The following is a 24,306-nucleotide window of genomic DNA, read 5'->3' on the forward strand; positions in this document are numbered from 1 at the left end:
TTATCTACTATGTGAGTCGGGTGTAAACTTACTATTTAAATTCATTGGTTTCACACTTTCAGTCCTAAGCCCAAATACAATTCAGGGTACCATAGTAAATACAATCAAAAAATGAAATTAAATGAAATCTTTTGAGTTTTACGTCCCGCGGTTATGCCGGTTAGGCTAAAGGAGACGGTGATGATGAGATAATGAATGAAATGGTGGAATGAAGAAAGTATGAGGAAACGGGAGAATCCCGAGAAAACCTACGCACACGGTGTTTCTCCACTACAAGGTTCACTTGGCGCGAGCTGGGATCGAACCAGAGACCCCAAGCACCAGAGGTGAACGCTCTACCACTAAGCCACCGCGTTCCGTCCGTTTTGCAACAGTGGGAGGAAAAGAAAATTTTAAAGTATAGTTTATCGATACTTTAGGTCCGCAATTCATGCACACATATAAAAATGTAAACATTATAATGTTTTTTCCTTCTCTTTCCCCCCTTACATTCAGAAAATTTTATATTAGTTCTGAGCCAAGCAAGGGAAGTGAATGTGTCTATTTGCGTGTATTTTTTTTTATTAGCGAATGGTAATTTGGTGGTGTAATTTTAATAATGTTTGATAGAAGGATAAGAGGGTAGTTACTGGGTTCGATTCTCTGAACTTATCTCCTTGTCAAATAGCATTGAGAAATATTTTTCTATTGTAACTATTCTAGATATTGCAACGAAACTTGGCACACGAATTACATATAGGCCATGACGTTTTTAAAGATAGATTATATTTGTGTACAGGCTAGTACTTATAGCCGGAACCTCTCTAGGGCCCACCAAATAAATAAAAAAAACGGATTTTTGCAGCATAAATTCTATATTTAACCCTAAATTTCCTTTCTCTTGTACATCATAAACACATGCACATGGTAACATTTGAAAGCTGAAGAGAATGACGTATGAACCATTTTACTCAGATGCAAGCGCGCACCCAGAATTTTTGTTGAGAGACGTCCAAGTTTTTTTGGGGGGAGGCCCAATACTACAAGTCACTGAGTCTTATGTAGTAGTGAACAGGTGATTTTCTGTACCCGAAAAGACGGTAAGTAATTGTAAAATACTTTCACCTATATTTTCAGAAGAAAAAAAAATGATAGAACTACATTTTCAGAATAAAAAAATATAAGAGAAAAAGTACAGATGAAGTGTAAGATCAAATTTTCATGCTACAGCAATCATTTCCCTGTTAACACAAGTATAATTTTATCTGTACACAAGTATAATTTTATTGAGAAAGTATACAAATGTATGTTGAATTAGGAAGTTTTGGGGGGTTCGAATCCGGTGGACCCCTGGGAGTACGCTTCTGCTCAGATGAATAGTACTGAAGCGGTATTTACTCACCTGAAAGTTAATATTTTCCTAAAGAAATACAGGAATTTAAAATTGTTAGATATTTATTTGCCACGTTTTTCGTGTCTACCTTACTTTAACACTTCTTTTGAAAATACACTAAACTGACATAAAACTGGGATTTGTATAGATATATAAGCTCAATAGCGAAAGTCTTAATTTTCTCAATAACACTAGCCAACAGTGAAAATGTAACTAGAATGAAATAAATGTTTTTTAACTATATCGACCACGCTGATAACGAAAACGTCAATGAAAAACTCGAATTAGCTCTCGTTTCCAAGTTAAAGAGGGGAGGCTGAATTTAATTGTAATTATTATATTTTATTAGCATTCATTGTCAGTCCCTTCCCACATAGGCCACTTCGGTAGACAGAATGATTAAGTTTCCTGTAGGCAACAATAGCTCTGTGTATTTTGTCATTATTTTTAGCCCGGGCTCATAGGAATAAGGGGGAGGGGAGGGAACGGGAGGAGTGGAGCAGGTTTCATTTAAGTGTAGTTTCAGTCTGTTACAAGCTGTGTTGTGTTCGGGTGCTGGAAGAACGTGTTACTGGAGTGTAGTTAGTGCGTGTAGTCATTGTAATTCAATATGCCTAGCAAATGTGTCAATAGTGCTGACAATTTTTGTTACATTTACGGGTAGGCTATATTGAAATCGCAAAGGAGGCCAATAACGCTGTATACTAGGAAGGCGTACAGACTGTACTTTGGCTGTGAAATCGGGGACCAGGACAAATCATAGGCTCTTCATATATGTTGCATATCTTGTGTTTCGAGTCTTGATTCGTGGTTGAATCGTAAAAGATCTTCTATGGAAATAAGAATGCAGAAAACTATAAGGATCTTGTGACAAATCTTCTGTACTGCTACGATTGACTGGGGTGCAACATGTCCTTAAAATTCCGTTTCTTAGATTCGCACTTAGACTACTTTCCTGACAACTGGTGCTGCAAGCGATGAGCATGGGAAACGTTTCCACCAGAAAATTTCGGACATAAAAATGAGGTATCAGGGAAAGTGGAATGCATCAATGTTAGCCGATTACTCCTGAACACTAATCAGGGAATCACCAGCTGAAAACTACAAACGCCAAGCACTACAAAGCGGCTGCATCTTCAGTGACCTTCCTGCGAGGGATAACAACAAGATAAAATACATGCATAAGCTTATATAGGCAATAACGTAAAATTATCATAACTTCAAAACGAGAGCTAATCTTGCATTTTCATTAACGTTTTCGTTATCAGCACACCCGAAAACATAAAAATTAGCTGTTCTCATGCCAGTTACAGAAAAAAAAAGTAAAATTTTGTTGGCTAATGTAATGTTAGCAAATCGCTGATAAATTTTAACATTTTAAATTTTAACGAAACTTAAAATCCAATTGCACAGTTTTCTTTGCCAGTTACTATTAACAGTTTGAATGTCAACGAAAGATCAGCTTTGTGATACTGTATTACTAAACGTTACCATTTCAAAACAGCTTGAATAGTATTCAAAACACATTGAAAATTTAAAAAAAATATATTATTGAAGTAATTAATTTTATTCCCATATAGGAACATTATTTATTTATTAATATAAGGAAGTTATATAATGCTATTATTTACTGTTCTTTATATTTCAGGTATCCATATGTTCAGGAGCAAATCTATTTGCTCTTTGGGCAGCCTTTGTTATTGGACTAATCGGAGGATTTGTTTATTTGGGAAGCCATTACCTTATTATTCGTCTTCAAGGTCAGTTACAATCTGGATTTGACAATCGACAATTTACTATTTCACAAAGAAATAAATAAACAGACATAACATTTATTGAACCAACTTGTTTAAGATACAGAAAATTAAACACAAACTATTTGCTGAGCAAAACAATATATTCACATAATAAAGTACATACGTGTTACATTTTCCCCAACTAACACGTATTTTATTATTTGAATATATTGTTTTGCTCAGCAAATTGTTTGTGTTTATGTATATACAAAGCAAAGTTTCTACTTATGGAAAAAAAAAAATAAAATGATGCATTGAAAGTTGCATACCGCTCCCTAAATTGTTGATTTGATACATTTCTCGTTTTGCGTTTATGATAACTTAAAACGAAGATAGAATTACTGGCAGATTCAGAAAGTCGTTTGCAAGGGTGAATTGCCTCCTGGAACGTAGGCTTGAGAAATAGAATGCAAGCTTTGCATCGAAACAGAACAAAGTGGTGCAATATATGTAGCCCTTCCTGCTGGCCTATTCTCTTGTGCGCACGGTTTTTCTTGCATGTGGTTCTAGGTTCAATTCCTGGTAGGAAAACATTGAAATATGAACGCAGTGCGGTGTTTTGGCCACATTAAACTGTAGGTTCATGTGACAAGGGATGTTATGCTCAATAAACAAAGCAATATATGGTATGCAATATATGGTTTGAAATTAAGTGAAGGATGAAAAGGTGAAATTAGGTAAACTATGAGGGAGAGAAAGTCAATGTTAGAGATAATTTTAAAAAAGAAACAGAGAGAGAGAGAGAGGGAAAGAGGAACTTGCTAGACCCCCATTTGAGAAGAAAGTGTATACTCAGTAACATCCAGAAAGTAATGGTGAAAGAAAAATGACAGAGCGGAAATTTGAAATCGATTATTATTATTATTATTATTATTATTATTATTATTATTATTATTATTATTATTATTATTATTATTATTATTATTATTATTACACTGCTCTGCATTTAAAAAAAAGTTCCGATGATTTTGGTTTGAGTGGCGTTTTCTTATAATTTTGGGGCGCTGATTACTAATATAACATCAATTTTCCCCATCACGTCACGTTTTTCTAGATATAGGGAGGTATATTTATATCAATACGTACAAACTACATTATAATATAGAATACATAATATATATTTTATGTACATAGTGATTTCAAAATGACAAAAGTAACTAAATACATACAAATGAAAACAAATACCATAATTTACTCAAATGTGTACAATTAATCATACAAAAGCCTGCTACTTATGAAACAATTTCCTTCGTTTTGCCATTTTTCCAGGATTCTCTTTTTCAGCAAACAATAGTCGGCCATCATATTAATGGTTCAACCGCCTTGACATCTCTTTTCAATATCCTTTAAGTCCTGGTGAAAGCGTTTACGGTGTTATTCACTATAGATACCAAGAATGTGTGAGAAATTTTCGAAATGTGCATGTAAAAGTTTAATTTGACACTCATATTATACCCAGGATTTCTAAGATCTTGGAGCAACTCTTCTAGAATATGTTCGTAATCAGGGCTTCTTGTATTACAAAGGAAGTTCTTCACCATATTCCTGAAGTTTTGCCATGCTTTCGTCTCCATTTGGGTCATGGTATTCTCAAAAAGTGGATCATTGAGAAATTTTCTTATCTGTGGACCAGTAAATATACTATATGTGAGTTTTTCGTTGCTCTTTGTACTAAATATCTTGCATATGTGCTTAAAACATTTACCATCCTTACTTAGAGCATGAACTGTGTCTTGATGCCTAACTTTATATGTAGGGGAGGGAGTAAAATTTTTGAACGTTCCACAAGTGGTTCATGTTCAACATTCTTCACGCCAGGTGATAGAGATTTTCGGAATGGTCATTTTTTCTTAACTCAGTGCTCACCCTTTGCACAACTGTCCCATTCGCAGAAATAACAAGGATGTTTTTTTTTTTTTTTTTTTTTTTTTTTTTTTTGTAGCTTGATTGAAGTCCCAGCAGGCCTATCACTTTAAAATCGCCACACAGAAGTCATTGATGTTCTTTGTAGTTCACACAATCTAGCAAACACATAACATTTTCATATGACTTTTTCATATGAATAGAATGTGCAACAGGAATAGACCTAAGGATATTGCCATTGTGAAGTAAGACGCCTTTCATACTTGATGTCGATGAATCGATAAAAAGTCTCCAATCAGAAGCATTGTAAGTCACATCAAACCTTTTTATAAGTCCTGGTATGTCACGGCAGTAAACCATTGATCCATGTTCAGAAAAAAATATTTAAAAAAAATCATGTTCTCTTTGCCTATACCAAGAGAAAGTAGTCCCAGGTTAAAGTCAAGACATCATAAGTTTCGCCCATACTAAAATTAATGTCAATCTTCTAGCAATTACTAGAATATATTCATGTTTTCTAGTAGTTTATCCCATGGACATAAGTAGTTTTTCTACTAAACCTTGATTTTTGAATATGTCCAATTCTTAAAAACCTGACGTGATAGAAAGAAAACTGATTACATATTTGAAATCAGTATAAAAATCCAGTTCAGAAAATATTATTTGTTTGAAAACATTAGAATGCATGCAGAGCAGTGTATTATTATTATTATTATTATTATTATTATTATTATTATTATTATTATTATTATTATTATTATTATTATTATTATTAGTAGTAGTAGTAGTAGTAGTAGTAGTAGTGGTAGTAGTAGTAGTAGTAGTAGTAGTAGTAGAAGTAGTAGTGAAGCACTATTGTGGGCGAAGCAATTGGCAAGTGGATGGTATTGTATAGAAGCTTCTCAGCTTAAGCTATAGGCAAGACCAGATTTAACACTACGTCTACTAGAACCGAGCCTAGGGGGGAACGTTGGCGAAAACATTAAGTAAGACGAAATAATTCCCAAAGATGAATATTAATAATAAAAGACGTTATTTAAGTAAGAGTAAACGCTCTCCAATTAATAATGCCTTTAATAAGTCTACTGGTTTTCAATCATTGGTGGTTGGACTTGAGTAGAATTTTAATTGTACTTGCAGTAGCAGTGGCGTGGCGTGACACTTTCACAATTGTTACCGGTTGTTGATATTACAAGTATCTCTAGTTTTTCAATATCAGAAAATCTAGTACTTTTTTTTTTTTTTTTTAGCGTATCAATCATTTCAGACTATAGGCATTGGCAACGATTTTTTAGGGGGGGAAGTCAAATCCCACTTCATTTACCTTAATCTTTTTTAAAAGTGTGGCTCTTCAGGTTCTTCAATTATTTACTAAATATAATTGAAACTGTCTCTCAATGATCTTAGATATTCTTCAAAGTCATCTTTTTTTTCTGCAAAAACTTACATCATGAATTTCCTTCTCTAAGATATTGAACAAGATTTCTTATCTTGATCCCATATCATAAAACAGTTCAAGTAAAAAATTGAAGTCAAAACTTTAAAGGGTTTGGTAAAATTTTGCTGCACTAACTCTGGTTTGAGAATTTCATTCGTCGATGTTTTTGTCATGGATTTTAAGAGTCCTAACAGTTCATCTTTAAGCTATACAGCACATCATTTATCCTACTTCCATAGTTTCACCTTGTGTTTGAGACTGTTGGGATACTTTTGTTGACTACACAGGCCGGTAGCCAGCCCAAAAATGTAGGGGGGCCGGCTGAAGTTAGGGGGGCCCATCCAACCTTATTACAGTTCATCATCATATTATAGTTCATTTCCAAGCCTACCGTGAAAATTTTAGAGGGGGTAGCAAAAATCTACGGGGACCCCCTAAACCCCCCTGGATACGGGCCTGTGACTACACAGTCCAAAGCATTTGTTTTTTTGTGAAGACTTCGAGAATAAAGAAGCAAGTCACGACATAGTTTTAGAAAAAACTTACACCCTTTTGTATAGTCAACGGACTTTTCTAACACTAAATTAAGCCTATGGGCATGACAATGAAAAAATATACTTTTGTACAAGTATATCTTTGTTTAACAAGAGGCTGCTGCTTCCTACCTCACCAACCACCAACCTCATCGTATGTTTGAGCAACAAGTTTTCTGTATTGAAAACGAGTCAGACTGTCAAACACAATTTGGTACAGTCAAACTACGGTATGATGAAGACAATTGCACCGTTCTCTTTCAACACATCAAACTGTATCAAAGTGCAAATTCAACTAGTAGGCTAGAGGCTAAAGCTGGAAATTTGCTGAATGGAAAGTATTCTATATTCAATTGAAAACAAAATATTTCCAACTTAATTAGCATAAATCCTAAATAATAATAAATATTCGAATTAGAAGGAGTGCCGGGAAACATCTTTACTTCTCTCTAATTATCATTACTATGAAATTGTATACTGTTAAGACAATGAAAGAACTTTACGAATACGGAAATTACAGTTAAGTTTTGAATAGGAAGCAAACGAAACAGTATAGTTGAATCACACTGCCAGCTCGATCCTCTATAGCGAGAGGAGAGCGAGTAGAATAAACATGCTGATGATATTCTAGATTCTCCTTGTTTTGACAGGGAACGTTCCTATTTTTTCCTGTTCCACTCAGCCGAACGGTAACATAAGGGCCATTCCGAACGTCCAAATACGAGCGCGCAGGATGCTTCTGGCTGGCACGCTGAAAGGTACTTCTGGAGTGAATGGCCGCTATCCGGGTTCGCGTTACCTCTGAAATCTACGGTATCAACAATAGTGTGTTCCTATTCGACGCTGGCAGTGTAAATGCGGCATAGGCCGTCCGAACTTTGAAAAGAAAGAAAGAAAAGGAAAATATGCAAACATCTTCCCATGTTGATGATAAAATTTAGAAACATATGAAAACAACGAAAACTTTCATACTTTTACCGTTACCGCCGGTAACAACGGTAATATGCACTACACGTCCCTGTGCAGTAGACAGTTGCGTAAGAGGCGGGCTCGTAACGCCGTTGTTTTGGTGCGTGACGCTTTCCCCCGCGCAGCTTTGCTGCGCATGTGCACCTCACAACATTCTATAACCATACCAAAATTCATTAAAATTTATACAAAAATGTTGAAACAAAGAGATGCATATAATAAGTTTGTTCTATTATTTTCTTTTGTGTTAATGTTTTACCGCCCCTCACCCTAACGTAAAAAGTTTTAAGTCTGGCCCTGGCTGTACGTAAGATAACAGCAATAGCAGAATCATATTATGTAAGCAGCTGACATATATTATTATTTAATTTCGCTTCTAGAATGTAAACAATGTATACACACACACACATAGACTTTTAATTAAATTGAAGTTATCTTTAATTAAATTTAAGTGATCACTGAAATACGCTAAAGATGGCGCTACTTTTGACCTCTCACGGGACAATTAATGTCAGTTGTGATCGTAGAGAGCTTAAGTACCGAATTGTCCTACCTTGCATATTTCCATGCAAAATATTTACAAGCAACCGAATCTTTCCCGCAATTATAAATATAACTTGTTGAAAAATTACGATATATTCTCGGACTATCTAGCGCAAATGGGTTATCGCGCTTGTTGAGCGATATTATTGATAAAATTATAATTAAATTACTCCTATTACCATATTTATTGACTTTTATTTCTTTTGTTCTTTTAGTGGATGATCCATTGGATGCTGTTTCGGTGCATCTAGGTGGAGGGCTGTTAGGAGTGATTGCTGCACCAATATTTATGGACAAGGGCTTGATCTATGGCTATAGAGAAGCAGGGCGGGTGCGTAAGTATATTTAAGGTCAAAGCAATGTGGAATGTACGGGAACAATTCGGACAAGGCAATGTAAAGAAGCAATTGGGGTGATTTCAGACGTTGGATAGCAAAGTGTTGTAACTCAGTTTTGAGACATTTTGAGATATTGGAACTTTTATCAGAATCGATATAGAAAAAGCGGACAAAATCGGTTCTTTGTGCTGCCAACTTTGGGCGTATGGCTTGGTTCTTTTATCCTGAGATACGCAACTTTGCCATCCAACAGGTTTTGGGTTCAAGTTCATGGAAATGACTTAATCTCATTAAAAAAAAGAAAAAAAAGAGTTACACCCCTTTACCATCCAACGCCTCATTTCTTAATTCCAAGTATCCAATTATCTCTTGAGATAATACTGCATTCTGATTTTGCAACTTTTTCATATTTAGTAGACCTACTTACACAAAGAATTGTTCTGTCTTATGTAATGCCAACTTTATTATCATATTCCTTAGATACAGCGTTTATACAGAGAAGTACACAGCTCGAGTGTTTTACAAGTTGAATACTATTTTTATTGTATCAGGAGTCATTTCAGACTCGTCAAGTTTAGTTTAGAGAGGATACAATTGTTGAATATATGTTTCGATTATCATGGGACACTCATTAAGACAGGTGTAATTCAACCTCTTGCAACATGTGCATCGACACTTGCCCAGCTCTATAGCGTTGCATTGTATTGCTTCATGTCATGTAAATGGAGGCATGGAATACTTGCTTGTCACAGATACCCGTAGAAAGAAGTCACACAAAAATTAGGCCATTCGTTCTGACTAATTCAGACATTTAATGTGATTTCTTCTGAGTATACGTAACAGTCATCTTAGCTCTTACGTTCTTTCGGTAATTAGCTGCAGTGGTATCAATACCGTAGTGAACTTGTACTGTTCCTAAATTTAACAGCTGAAATTGCATGTCGGTATCTCAGATAGTTTTGGCTTAAATATGTCTAATTCTTTTGTAGTCCTATCTGATATTTAAATAATAATAATAATAATAATAATAATAATAATAATAATAATAATAATAATAATACATAAGTGATTCTACGTGAGTGTGTAAAATATTGAAACATGTAGATAGTTTAATTCCATATATATAAAACTTAATTGAAAGCTTATAACAAAATTATTGGGCTGTATTGACATGTGTTCCGATGTTTTAAATTTTTGAAAATTCTTTTTTATCAGAATCATTTAATCCTGTTGCCAATTAACTCTGAACTTACTAATTGATGTCAATTGTTTGTTGGTGATCTACATTGAGGACGTATTTAAGGTAACACGCATATGAGTCCTAAATCCTGAATATCCCAAATTTAATAAGGTTGAATCAACATAGCTTTCCTTGTATTCGGATATTCAGTATCGACAAATTATTAGCAGGAGATGTTCACGGTCCTGTTTTAAATTTGTGTTCCGATGTTTTAAATTTTTGAAAATTCTTTTTTATCAGAATCATTTAATCCTGTTGCCAATTAACTCTGAACTTACTAATTGATGTCAATTGTTTGTTGGTGATCTACATTGAGGACGTATTTAGGGTAACACGCATATGAGTCCTAAATCCTGAATATCCCAAATTTAATAAGGTTGAATCAACATAATTTTCCTTGTATTCGGATATTCAGTTTCAACAACTTATTAGCAGGAGATGTTCACTTTGTGGCGAACATTTTTAAATAATATTGATTCAATTGAAACAATTAACAAAATTAATTTTTCTGAATTGCTATAGATACGGTAACAGTAAACTATTATTCTAGATTAAGTTTTATGTCTTATAACAGTGAAAATTATTATTTTTTTTCTGTTTGTTTCAGACACTAGGCGTTAATATTGCAGGAGTTTTGGCTATAATGGTTTGGTCCTCAGTACTATGTGTAATCATGTTTGGTATTCTCAAGAAGTTTGGAATCCTCAGGGTGTCTCCTGAAGAAGAAGAAAAAGGTAATGCAGTCAGTTACTTGTGAATATTTTAAATACGCATTACTTATAATCTATGAAAGTTATGAGACTTTAATTAATATGTTTTGCCTTTTGGGCAAACATTTATTCTCACAAATTTACAAATCTACGAAAGATCTTTCTCTTCAGGGGCAGGTTTTAATTTCCTTTTTTTAAATCTCTGAATTACGCCTCCTTAACAAACAAGTATTTTAAACAATAAAAGACAAATTCTGACCAAAGTATATCTTAACTAATAAATAATAGCGTTACCGTTTCAGCAAATTAACTTTGTTTTCATCAGACACATTATGAAATACAATTTCTAAGATTACAGCTTATATACTTCTTAAAATGAGAGGAGGTCATATCTACGAACCAATCAGATTCGCCCTTTCATTTTTGACAATTTTTTTATTAATTACATTTATGCAACTTTTAATGATCCAACTTTCACTTGAGAGCTAAACTTTTAATTCGCACACCTGTGTATTCTAAATGAGTAACTTCAGGTAGAAGTACCTCCAATTCTGAATAGAAGGATAAACGGATGGTAGGACAGGAGAAGAAAGGAGATTTCTAAGAGACAGCAAATAAAATTCTTAAGAAAATGTTTGGAGGGAAACACAACGCCGAAAAGACTGAAAATTGTTTAAAAAAAAAGGTGTAAAGTGTGAAACAAGGAGATACAAACAATTAGAAAAGAAAGCAAAGAAGCAGCTTGTGTGGGATTTAACTAGAGAGAAGATAAGGAAGTTCAAACGAGTGAAAAAGTGACAAAAAAGATAAAAGAAGACATTGAAGATTAGTTGTTAGTGTTTGTGAGAGAAGAAGTATTAAGAAGCCTAAGTGAATGGGAAGTAAGGTTTGAAGAGAAAGAGTGGCAAAGATTGGAAAAGAAAGGGAAGATCTTACGATGGAAAGAAAGAAAAATGGGCAAAGTAAATAGAGTTGTGAAGATAGGAAACGTAATATTAAAGGAAGAAGAAAAGTGCCTTGATTTAGGATATAAGTTCAAAATGAAGGAAAAAAAGACAGATACAAGAGAATTAGTTTTTTTTTTCAGTGGAACAGAACAAGCAATTATGGACATAAAAGAAGAGGAAGAAAGAAACAAGAAGGAAAGCTGTGGCAATAGTGAGGCAGAATATGAACAAGAAAATAGGAAATCTTACAAACGAAGAGAAAGAAGGATTGAAGAGCTTAAGAAGAAGGAAAGGCATTGTTATACAACAAGCTGATAAAGGAGGAGCGATTGTAGTAATGGAAGATACACAGAGCAATTGGAAGAATTATGCGACGAGACATACGAGGTGATAGGTGAGGAAAAGACGAAAGAAGAAGTAAAAGAGGAGATAATAAGGAATGTGAAGAAGGCACATTTTAGAAAGTTATTAGACGAAAAAGGAAGAATTCCAGATATGAAAGGATTCCCGAAGATATACAAAAAAGAAGTAAAGTTGAGACCAGTAAGGGATTACAGGAAGAATAATATTTTTCAACCGTGTGCTCCATTTTTCTTGATACATCTGCTTTATTTTCTTAATATCATGCCCAACTCTTTATTTTCGCTTATCGCTAATAGTTCTTTAGTTTTCTGGGAAAAATCTAAAGAAAATAGTAGAAGAAATAAGGGAAGAACAAGTAAGTAATAGAATTAAGAATGCAGAAGAAATCAACACAATGATAGAGAAATAGGAAGAAGAAATGAGAGGACACTGATATTTAGCGTAGATGTTTAAGCAATGTTTCCTAGCTTAAGAAGGGATTATATTTTGAAGGTATTGGAAGAAGAAATGAATAATAGAACAATAAGGAAATGAAAGAAAGAGAAAATGAGAAAAGCATTAAACTGATATGGGAAAACTGTGTGTGTACAATAGGAGCGAAGTTAATGAAAATAAAGGAAGGACTAAGTATAGGATCGAAACTAAGCCCAGTGTTATCAGTAATTGTGATGAACAAATGGAAACAAAAAAGTAAAAGAGGAAGGAGGTGAAAGATTATGTTTTGCAGGTGTGTGGATGATTGCTTAGGTATTTGAAAAGGAACGAAGAGACAATTCGATCAATCTGTGGGAAGAATAGAAGGTAAAGAAATAAGCCTAGAGGTAGAATTAAAAGAAGAAGGGAAAATTAAGTTTTTAGGTATGACAATAAGAAGTGTAGAAGGAAGATTCGAAACAACGTAGTATAGGAAACAATGTTCAGCAGATGTTTGTTGCCATAGAAGGAGTGATGTAAATGAAGGAGCTAAAAGGAACTTTATTAGAAAAATGAACAGACGGATAAAAATGATAGACAGTGATGATGAGAAGAGAAAAGAAGATATAGAGCAGTTTCATAGTTTATTAGTGCAGAATGGATATAGTGAGGAGAGACTGAAGAAGAATAGAAAAAAAGAAGGCAGAGAAAGAGAGAGAGAGAGAGAGTATAGGAGAAAAAACAGAAGTCTTAAAAAACTTGTTGAAGAAAGGAGGAGTAAGAACATACAGAAGAGGAAGTAGAAGAATGTTAGATGCATTGAAATGGAGGAAAAGGAAGGTAACAGAGATTCAAATAAGTGATGAAGGGGTTGTATATAGGATTAGATGCAAAGAATGTGCTCTGAGTTATAAACAGCATATATGAGGAGAAACATGAAAGAGGTTAGAAGAAAGGATTAAACAGCACAAGGACGACGTTGGGTTGAATAGTGATAGTAATGCTATATATAAACATGTAAAGGAGACAGGACATGAAATAGACAGGGAAGGTGTAGAGGGGCTGGAAAAGGAGAGAAGGAGCATTGTAAGAAAATGAAAAGGGGCAGAATGGATACGGAAGGAAGAAAGCGAGAAACTTATGAACTGGAATAGTGGACTAAATATATATGATGTATGGAGGAAGATATTGAGTAAAGCAGGGAAGAAAGAAGAGGTAAAAACAAGTGTACTGAATAGCAGATAGCCAATTAAAAGTTTATTTTTCTCAAAAGTGAAAGTTACTCATTTAGAATACACAGGTGTGCCAATTAAAAGTTTAATTCTCAAGTGAAAGTTGGATCATTAAAAGTTGCATATGTAATTAAGAATTGTCAAAAACGAAAGGACGAATCTGATTGGTTCATAGATATGACCTCTCATTTTAAGAAGTATATAAGGTGTAATCTTAGAAATTGTATTTCATAATGTGTCTGATGAAGGCAAAGTTAATTTGCCGAAACTGTAACGCTATTATATGTTAGTTAAAATATGCTTTGGTCAGAATTTGTTTTCTATTTTATACAAGAAGTTTTAAAGCTAAAATGAGTGGTATTCAAGTATTTTAACGTTATAATTTAAGCTATTTTTAATCTTTTTGCTTCAAATTCTATGTTGAAATATCAAAAGAAAAAAATCTCGAACAAATCTATAAATTTGGTAAATATTGCAAGAAATGTAAATGTCATTCTTTGAAAACTAGAATTTATGTTGCACGTTATTTGTTTTTCTATTTTTTTCTTATATTTGTATTTATTGAGAGCTTAGGAGCTTAGGTAGACTAAGTGGTGATTTTTTATTACAAATCTGTTTATTTGCACATATTATAGCTGAATCATAGACAGAATAAAAAATCATATATTATTTGCATATGGTATATAAGATATACTGCATTCTTTTATCCCAAATTATACAAAAGGTTGTTCTTTTAGGTTTGGACGTATCAAAGCACAATGAACCAGCATATCCAGCAATGGCATGGCGAGAAGAACAATACCAATGTAAACATAAGATAGAGAAAAACATAACACATCGAGGTTTGATTTAATTTTGTTTTCTTTGTTGTCAAACGAAAATGTGATGTTAAGTTAGAAGCAATGTAAACCCAATTATCTAATCAGTTCACCCATATTAGTATTAGTTTAATTAGATGGTGTAAGGGAATGCTCTATATTAGAATGTGTAAACATCATATTGATATGTGTTTGTATCATATTAAGATTTTTTTCTCTTATCTACCTGCTTTTTGTATTTGAAATTTTCTCCTACGATTATGTCCTTTCAGCTAAAGGTGAGATAATTAAGGAAATGAATTAAATGTAAAAGACTTGGTGGAATAAAAATGTGGGAGGAAACTAGAGACCTCAAGAAAACCCATGGACCACGATGTTCATCACAAACTTACTTCGCCTTGGATCGAACCAACGACCCTTAGACCAGAGGTGAACACTCTACCACTGAGTTACCGTGCTCCTCAAATTATGCATAATTATACCTTGGGATACACACAAATGAAAGAAGCAGGCAAGGTCATTCTCCTGCTTTTCTTGACTTACATCAGACACTGCATGCTATATTATTAAGGACCGTATTACAACTAATTATTGTAATAGCATGTGACGTATAAAAGCACCCACAAATATACAACAAATCTTGTATATAAGTTGTCATACGATTTGTTTTTAAGTACATCATTTTATTCTGCTTTGATGTAAAATTTGTATTCCATATCTCGACCCTATATTCATTGTTTAGGAGCCGATCCAAATGACCCTTCGCAACCTGCTGCTGGACAGGGAAGTAACTTTCGTCATTTTAGAAGTACGAATTATTATTATATTATTCTTCAGGATGAAGACAAATCTATATTGCGGGTCTTTGAATAAAAAAGTTAAGAAAAACATTCATTCAATGTTTCATGTAAAATATTTTACTTTACCTGGCAGGAGCAGGGTCACTACGAAAATACGCCAGAAATCGTACATGTAATATATAGGTGTGAGGAAAACTTGGGGTCATAATTAGCAGGGTCAGATGGTAAATTAATGAGCAAATGCTAAGAATAATACGAAAATAAGGGAATATTGGATGTAATGGGACATTGAAAAGGAATTGTATCATGAGGATCGTGACAGAAGGTATTGTGGGAAGAAACAGATGAATGAGAGAGAAAAGAAAATTAATGGACGATATTGCTACGCCTAATTGCTATCATGCGCATGGAAGCTTCTGAATTTGAAGCAAATTACCTATTTGCGACAAAATATTTACCAAAATTAACTAAAATACTGTTTTATGACCACGTTATGTTAGTTTTACATGATTTTTCGCATACAAATAAAAAAGTGAATCCAATGTTCATAGATTTTCTGTGGCAAATTTCCCATTAATGATACCACAAATTCCCTTCTTTAAAATTAAAATTTCCCTATTTTTTGTAATATTTTTGCACTAGCTTACGCTTGCTCGGAGAAAAACTATATTTCATTATATAGTAAAGAAATGTGTCAAATACGGTGGTTCCAAAAAGGGAATGAGTTCCTACTTAACACTATTCCATGCATATGGTTATAAAATAAAACGATAAAACTTGCATGCATTTTCCTCGATTCCGATGGTAGAGGCAGCATATTGCCGAGGACTTATAAATAAAAGACACCTAGTAAGCAAGAAAGAAACTATTTTTGTCTCCTCCTACGATAGGAACACGCTTGCACAAGTATTGTAATTTTTTTCTTTTCCTTTACAAAACATTAAAAGTCATATAGAGCGCAAAGGATTGAAGTCCAGTTACCAAAATTATGAGAAAAAGAACCATAAAATTTGTACGTTCTCTTCAAATACATGGAAAAATGAACACTGTTTTTGACATTATAAGAGCTATTTACAATGTCTTGGCGTGAACCATTTAAACATTGAAAGGAGCTTCAGGTAAAGATCTTAAATATGAAATATGTCCAAAATAATCAAAAGTAAACAGAATTTTTTATACACTGAGTATATAGAATTATAGTTTAACTAAAAACATAACCTCAAAATGCCATTAAAATCCACACTACTGCTCTTTGATTCACACTCACGCTACATTTGCTCATGATTAACTGTATAATAGATCTACTAACACTTAGTTAATCTTTATACTAAGAAACTTCGTATTTTGGTTTTCCAGTTTGCACAGTATCTGGAAACTTGAATTAGTGTTTCACTTATTTTTGCTCATCAAATTTAATAGTTTTGTTTTATTTATTTGATCAATGTTTTTTTCCTAACCTGATAGTGATTTTGTTGTAACATTCATATTTTAATACCTTAAATGATAAACAAGATTTGAAAACTTTTTGTATCTAGGGATGATCTGACAGTAAAATGGAAATAAGTAATCTTTAACAGTTACATTTACAGTAATAGTATTTTGTAAATTTAAGTAGCACAATGCATTATCTTCAAGAATTACTGTATAGATAATTGTTAAAGTACTACCGTAATTAGTACTCTTAAGATAGTAGAGCAGTTATAGCTTGTAGTTACTTCTTACTTACCCGACATCTATCTATTTATTATGATTCACTGTAGTAATGATCATATTATGTAGGCATTTTTTGCTTTGACCTTGATAAGTAATCGTGTGTTTCATTCATATTTGTTACTAAGTTTCTACGTATGTGAAAAAACATTTTTAAAAATTTTCTCTCTAACATTTTATAATGTGACTATAGGAAGAGTACAATTACTTTTGTTTGCTCAATACTTTTCTTACGGGTTTTGTTATAGGATCTCTTCCTGCCAACATGTCGGATGATTTTCCAGGACTTAATCTCAAAGAAGACAAGAGGAAAATGAAAGTGTTACCAGCGTTTGAAAACATGGGTTTTAACAACGGAGAAGCTGAGACTGGAATCCCGTGAAGTGCTACGCATTATTCTACGTATACAAATAAAAGAAAGAGAACTGATAAAAAAAATTAAAAAATAAAAAGTAATCGAAGCATGTAACAAAAAGTTTGTTCAAGCAGAGCTGGTGAAGACTACACATTACAAACTATTGTATAAATGAAAACAGGAGCGGCTGCCTCAAAAATATACATTACCACTTTGTATGATATACTTTAGTAGAGCAAACTTTCAAGTTTTTTCATTTTTTGGGACATTAACTGTATAATTTGAAATCTATGATGTAATAAATAATTTATCATTTTAGTAAATGAAAATTAGCTATTCCATTATGGGGATTCACATCATTGGAAAATGGCCGCTTTTAGTACGTTACATCATAATTTATAGCATGAGACAAATGAAAATAGCAGAATGCTTTTTAAATACCAGTACATACATAATAATAATGTATTTAAAATTCTTTTGTCGCATAATGTGTATGTAGGCAATGTGTTGTATATATTCCACAAGTTATGTGTGATCAATATTTATTGTTTTAATATATACAGGATTTTAATATAAGAAAAGGAATAACTAATAAAAGAAGGGAAATTTTTCGTATGAATTATATAAAAAAACGAATATAGAAATTTAATATTGTAGAATATAGAAAATATTTATAGAAGTTTTTGCTTCCAACACTGACTTTACAGACACCTTAATGCCAGGAAAAGGACCAGTGACTTAATATTGTTGAAGTTAGAATCTTGTCTCAACAATGTAGTAATATATCCATTTCATATATTAAAAAAAAAAAAAAAATGTGACTTTATGAGCAACGTTGTTCTTTAAAGATCTATGGAATGAAAGAGGGAGTGAGATTTATATTATGACATTGTAATTGTTAGGCTATTGTAATTTTAATCCAGAGCTTTCCACAGTAAAGTAGCCGGTAATTATATTAATCACATTTCATGAAATAAAACAGAGGATGTATGGCAAAATATTTGTTTATATAATGTGTGAACAAGTATAAATAACATTTTATTTTTTACATGAATTTTTTTCTTTACTACTTTATACAACTTCCAATATATTTAAGTATACATTAAGTTTATACACTACTTTTGAAGTTTTATACATAGATTTTTTTTTGTCTAATCGTATTGCTGGGCAAAATAGAAAGAGACAGCTACCGTATAATCGGCTCTCTTTCTTAGTCACAGCTATCTCTTTTCTGTATAGTGTTAGCAGATGACCGTTTTTCGAGCTGCATTCGACTCAGTATTACACATTATAAATGAAATTAATTTTTAAAGTGCTTTTGTGGTGTAAATGTTTGCAAGAATGGAAGAAGTTTACAACTAACGATTTTTCTCGAATTTACTCTTAGAAAATATCTAGTACTAGATTACTAAATTTTTTCAATATTCTCTCTAGTACTAGATTATCGTAGAAAATCGCAATCGATTTTTTTTTTAATATTCTCTCGTGTGGTTTGTTGTTTTAATATTTTTCAATTTATCGAAAGAAAAGATCAAACAATAATATTAGACTCACAATGAAAGTTAATTAAAAGACACAATTCTTTGTAATTTTCAAGTAACCTAATTTGTCTTTAACAGTTGAACTTTCTTTCTGTCTAAACAGGAAACCAAAATCGCTTTATTACGGACATTCAATATGTCATCATTCCTACTGGTATCTTCAAAATGCATTAAATTGATGTGAATGAAATTTCCGCTCCAAATATACCATTATCAAAGAAAACAAATAAAAAAAACTTACAACAATCTGTTTATAATCAAAATAGTTGCCGTTGCAATCATACATTTTTGGCATTGCTTTGCCAACGATTGGATTTCTTGGTCTACTACATACTGTTCTGCCGTTGAATCCCAACCCATTCCATCTAGTGTTCGTAGGTTTTCTTAAGAAAATTTCCCTTGACTGACAAAATTTTCCCTTATCAAATTTTCCCTAGTTTGTTGAGTGTCAAATTCCTATGATAGAAATTACGCAATAAGAATAGTTCACCTGTTAAAGGAAGTGTCAGAAACATTTTTTTTTTTTGCTTTTATTTTTAAACTTTTCCTTCACTTTATTTTTATTACAAAAAATACACCCAGGCAACAGTGGGTGCGAATTATGCTACTTTGAACAGACACACACACATACACATACTATTGCTATTATATTGGTTTATTTCTGATGAACAAATTATGCATTTATATTGGTCTATCAGTCAGCGGAAAAATTTCGCTGGATTTTCACGTGTTATCGAAAAAATCCCTTTTTCTGCTAAATTTTGCTGGGTTTGACATCACTTATCAGATAATGGTGACCGACCATGTTCTGTTTTAGAGCAGAGAAAAGATGAAAGTCACTGGTGGCTAGGTCAGGGCTGTAGGGTGGCTCTCTAGTCATTCCTAGCGTAAATGCTGAATTCTCTTAAGTTTTATTTCTTTTTGTGCAGAATGGGGTCTTGCATTATTATCCAGAAGAATCACGCCATGGCGGAGGAAATTAGAACGTTGGCTTCTGATGGCATCCCACAGCTTCAGAAGCGCTCTGCAATACCTTTCAACATTCCCGGTTTCTCCCTGTTCCAAATTAACAATCGATAAGTAGCATACCTGGTATGTCCCAACATACAGTGCACAAAACTTTTCTGGACGAAACAACCACCTTGATTTTCTTCCGTGGAGGAGATGGATGCTTCCATTCCATGGATGCCTGATTCCTTGGTGTAGTGAACAGATACATTTTTCTTTCATGATCAATCACTAGCTACTGAAATAAATTATTCTCCTTGGTTACGTGACGCTACACGATATTCAAGTGACGTATAACCATTCTGGTTATCTTATCGTTCTCGGATAGTGCCCGTGGAATCCATTTCCCGCAGTTTCCTATACTTAAGAACATTAACGACAATGGTTCTTCACAACACCATATGGTTGTCCCAGCTCAGCTGATATTGAGCGTAGTGTTGTTCATCTGTCCACACGAACACAGTTCACGTCTGTAGTTGAGGTACTGGGTCTACCACTATGTCTACGGTTGGCATTAACAATACTGGTCCATTCTTCTTTGAAGGCACGACACAACTCAGCTATATTATTATTAGTCTATTATGAGGACAATCGTGGATTTTGTGTGAGGAAACATTACCCATACGTCAACCTGTATTGTGACATGTGAATATTGCACACGATAATTATATTTATGCATGTTTCTTGTAATTTCAATAAAATATAGGAACTAGAAAAGTAACCAAGAAAGTTCTGTCGCTTTCTAACCCACCACCTTCGAACACCGATATGTCACCTAACACGTACCTGGAAGATCAGAAATAGTCCCCATCAGCATCGACGACCTTCTGCCAACGTTCTGGAAGGAAAAGATTCCATTGCGGTAGAACTTGGTGGGCCGTGAAATGAAGAAGGTATCAAGTGCATTTTGCACTTCTACTAGGGATTTGAATGGCGTCCTTTAAGATGATTGTCCAAGGAATGGAACAGGTGATAATTGGACAGTACAATGTCCGGGGAGTATGGCGGATGCAGTAGTGTTTCCCATCCAAGGCGTAGAATGGTGTCCCGGGTGATCTTAGCCACGTGAGGCTTAGCGTTGTACTGTAACAGGAGGATTCCTTTGCGATTCAGAAGTGCTGTCTCCAATGTTTTCAAGAACACGGCTCAACTGCTAACAGTACACAGATGCTCTGGCTAGCTGGTAGCAGTTCCGATGCACGATGCCGCGAGAACTCCACTAAACACACAGGAGGACCTTCTTCTGGTGTAGTGCTGATTTCGGCTGTTTTGGAACTAGTTCATGGGATGCTAACCAATGATGAGGGCGTCGTGGAGCTTCTTACAGGACCCACTTCTCATTACGTGTCCACATCCTGCCCAGAAATGGTACCTTCCTCAGACGAGACAGCAAAGAAACATAGGTGTCTGCTCGCATTGCCTTCTGACCTGGAGTCAAATCATATGGGAGCCATCGACCCAACTTGTAGTGCTTCCCAATTTGATTGAGGTGCTGCCGAATAGTTTCTCCACTCACACTGAATTGTAGTCCCAGTTCCTCACATGTCTGGTCACTTTTCGAATCAATTGCTGCCTGAAAATCTTCATTTTGTACATGTATTGGTCTTCCAGCACGTGGTGCATTTTCAAGTGTTTCGTCACCGTTCTTAAACTTGTTAAATCACCGCTGCGCTGTTCGCGTAGTTACGACACCCTCACCAATGGTCTGGCATATCTTCCTCCCCGCTGCAGCGGCATTTGACTCTAGTTTGAAGTCATACAACATACACATCCTAATGACGCTTTGTGAAGGTCCTATGTTCACTCTGGTTTTACGGAAGTTCACGGTGTAACTGAAATTCCACAACCAGGTAGTATGTTGGATATACCCACACTAACAACTGAACTTCGCCTTATCTCCATTTGCATTCAACTGACAATGTGAGGGCCAATTGAACACAGACCTCCACAAAAAGCGACAGATCGTTCTTACCTTTATATAGTAGTGCTATTCAACCGGTTCGCTAGAACCGGTTGTTAAAATATTTCGAGTTCGTAGAACCGGTTGTTATACTCAGACATAACAGTAAATTTTACCGGTTGTTAAAAATTAGAATAACACCACTGCCTTTATAACTTATAATATTCTTTCGTTAGTTTGGAGCTATGTATTACCTGGAAAGCATCTGAATGCGAATGTATTATATCTTCACTAAATAATTAAGAAATGCATTTTTGATATTAAAAGTATTAATAAAGATATATTTTTGTTGTAATTATATAGTTTTATTGTTGATGGCAATAACAACTCTGTTATAAATTAAAATCAGTATTATTTAATAAATTATTATAGAATATACCATTGTTTTCTTAAACACTAGTTAAGTTTTCACAAGGAGTTCGGCAGAGATTGGGAAAGTGATAACACCTCTTAGTGTGGTGCTGTGAAGAGAAAGGGGATTAAGTAGAAATTTCATACTATACATTTTATATGCATTCTTTCATTGCTTTGAAGTTGAGCTCTCCCCACACATCTCCATAATTTGCCTATGATCGTCAGCAGGTGTAGTGTTTTTGGCCCACAGGAATCGCAATATTGTCTTCTGTTCTTGACTAATATTCCAGACAAGTCACCATTTTAAATGTCCGCTTCTCGTGTATACACGGTCATAATCCTAAATCCTCAAACCTGTAACAAGACAGTCATATTATTAACATGCAAATAAATTTTCGTTAAGTTACAATGATCAACATAAAAGTTATATGCTTTGTAACATTTTGTTTTTCGATCATCCATCTTGGAACCAAGAAAACTATTAAAATTCAATCATTTGTTTCCAAGTTGTGATGAGTGCATGTAGAAAGGATGTACAAGTTGCTGTTGTGGACTGAAACTACAATTCACACTTTCTCTTCATAGCTCATCTTTTCAATATTTTTCAATGATGAAGGTTTCCTTGTTAGAGTTACCTACGAGACAGAATATCTCGTCTCGAAAAAATATCACGAAAGTGATATCGATTCCCGGATAAAGTGCTCTGTTTCTGTTGGAAAAGCACTGTCTCGTGTCATGGGCAACCCTTCTTCTTGCTTTGGAATGTAGTTTGTAAGGATAACAAAAAAAGTGATAGTCCTCGCTCGAATTTAGCAGTTTAAAATTCATCAGCATTATTTCCTGACTTTACTATTAAAGCTTCAATTCTACATTTTATACAGGGTCGAAACTATGACACTATTGGGAATAATGTTATCATTAGAAAGAAAAGAATATTTTTCTATGTCGATATTATTATTATTGTGAGGACAATCGTGGATTCTGTGTGGCCAGCTTGTACTATGAAATGCGAATATTGCACACGATAATTATATGGTTTCTTGTAATTTTAATAAACTATAGAAACTAACTTATATTGTTCTTTTGTTAGTTTGGAGCTATGTATTACCTGTAAGGTATCTCAATGCGAATGTATTATACCTTCACCAAATAATTAAAAAATATATTTTTGATATTAATAGTATTAATAAAAATACATTTTTGTTGCAATTATGTAGTTCTGTTGTTGATGACAATAACAATTCTGTTATAATTAAAATCAGTATTATTTAATAAATTATTATAGAATATATCATTGTTTTCTTAAGCTCTAGTTAAGTTTTCACAGGGAGTTCGGCAGTGTCTGGGGAAATGACAATACCTCTTACTAGGGATGTACTTGAACCTGAACCCACAAAGTGGGGGTGATGTATATATTTCCTGAAAGCTTGGGTCAAGATAAAATCAAAATCGGTTACCAAAATTGGGGAGGTCTCATGCATTCCGCATGGGGGCAGCCCTTTACTCATTTTTATTAAAATGCTTAAGCATGTCCATAAAGTCTGTTGCAACCCCGAAAAATATGAAACGGTAAGACATATGAAAACAGAAAAACATGTCTTTCATCATTTCAAAAGTAGAACGTATCAAAGTAAAAGAAATTGTCTCAGGGTATCCCGCAGGGTCCCAGACGGGGTGCAACTCAAAACTTTTAAATGGAAAGGGAGTCAACTTGCATATCGTATGAAAGTTAGTGTTAACTGAAAGAAGATAAATTAAGTCTCGACTCTATGATAAGCCTGTGCAAAATAGCGGTGGGTCAAAATATCAACACAATCTTCATTGCAAAGTCTATGGCCATTCGTAGGAATCTGAAACAATGTGATAGGTATAAAAACAAAAACACGGATATGTCATTATTGCAAAAGTTGGGTTGATTTTGAGTTTAACGTCCGGTTCAGCAGCGAGGCTATATGAGACGTGGACCCACTGATTAACGTAGAATCCGAACCACATGAGCTCC

General features: G+C 34.0%; 1 protein-coding gene across 3 annotated transcripts in view; it reads left to right on the plus strand.

Annotated features, from left to right (window-relative positions):
- The window catches only part of LOC145694850 (putative ammonium transporter 1), an 89,722-nt gene extending 66,194 nt beyond the window's left edge, over positions 1-23,528 (plus strand). For all 3 annotated transcript variants that reach the window (XM_081771542.1, XM_081771544.1, XM_081771543.1), the window contains 5 exons: positions 3,021-3,132; positions 8,730-8,845; positions 10,700-10,826; positions 14,496-14,600; positions 17,335-23,528. In XM_081771542.1, coding sequence (XP_081627668.1) covers positions 3,021-3,132; positions 8,730-8,845; positions 10,700-10,826; positions 14,496-14,600; positions 17,335-17,468 — 594 coding nt within the window. In that variant the 3' untranslated portion in view covers positions 17,469-23,528. The remainder of the gene's footprint in view (positions 1-3,020; positions 3,133-8,729; positions 8,846-10,699; positions 10,827-14,495; positions 14,601-17,334) is intronic.
- The last annotated feature ends 778 nt before the right edge of the window (positions 23,529-24,306 follow it).

Source organism: Thermobia domestica, chromosome 9, assembly GCF_964235325.1.
Source record: "Thermobia domestica chromosome 9, izTheDome1.hap1.1, whole genome shotgun sequence".
Lineage (NCBI taxonomy): Eukaryota > Metazoa > Arthropoda > Insecta > Zygentoma > Lepismatidae > Thermobia > Thermobia domestica.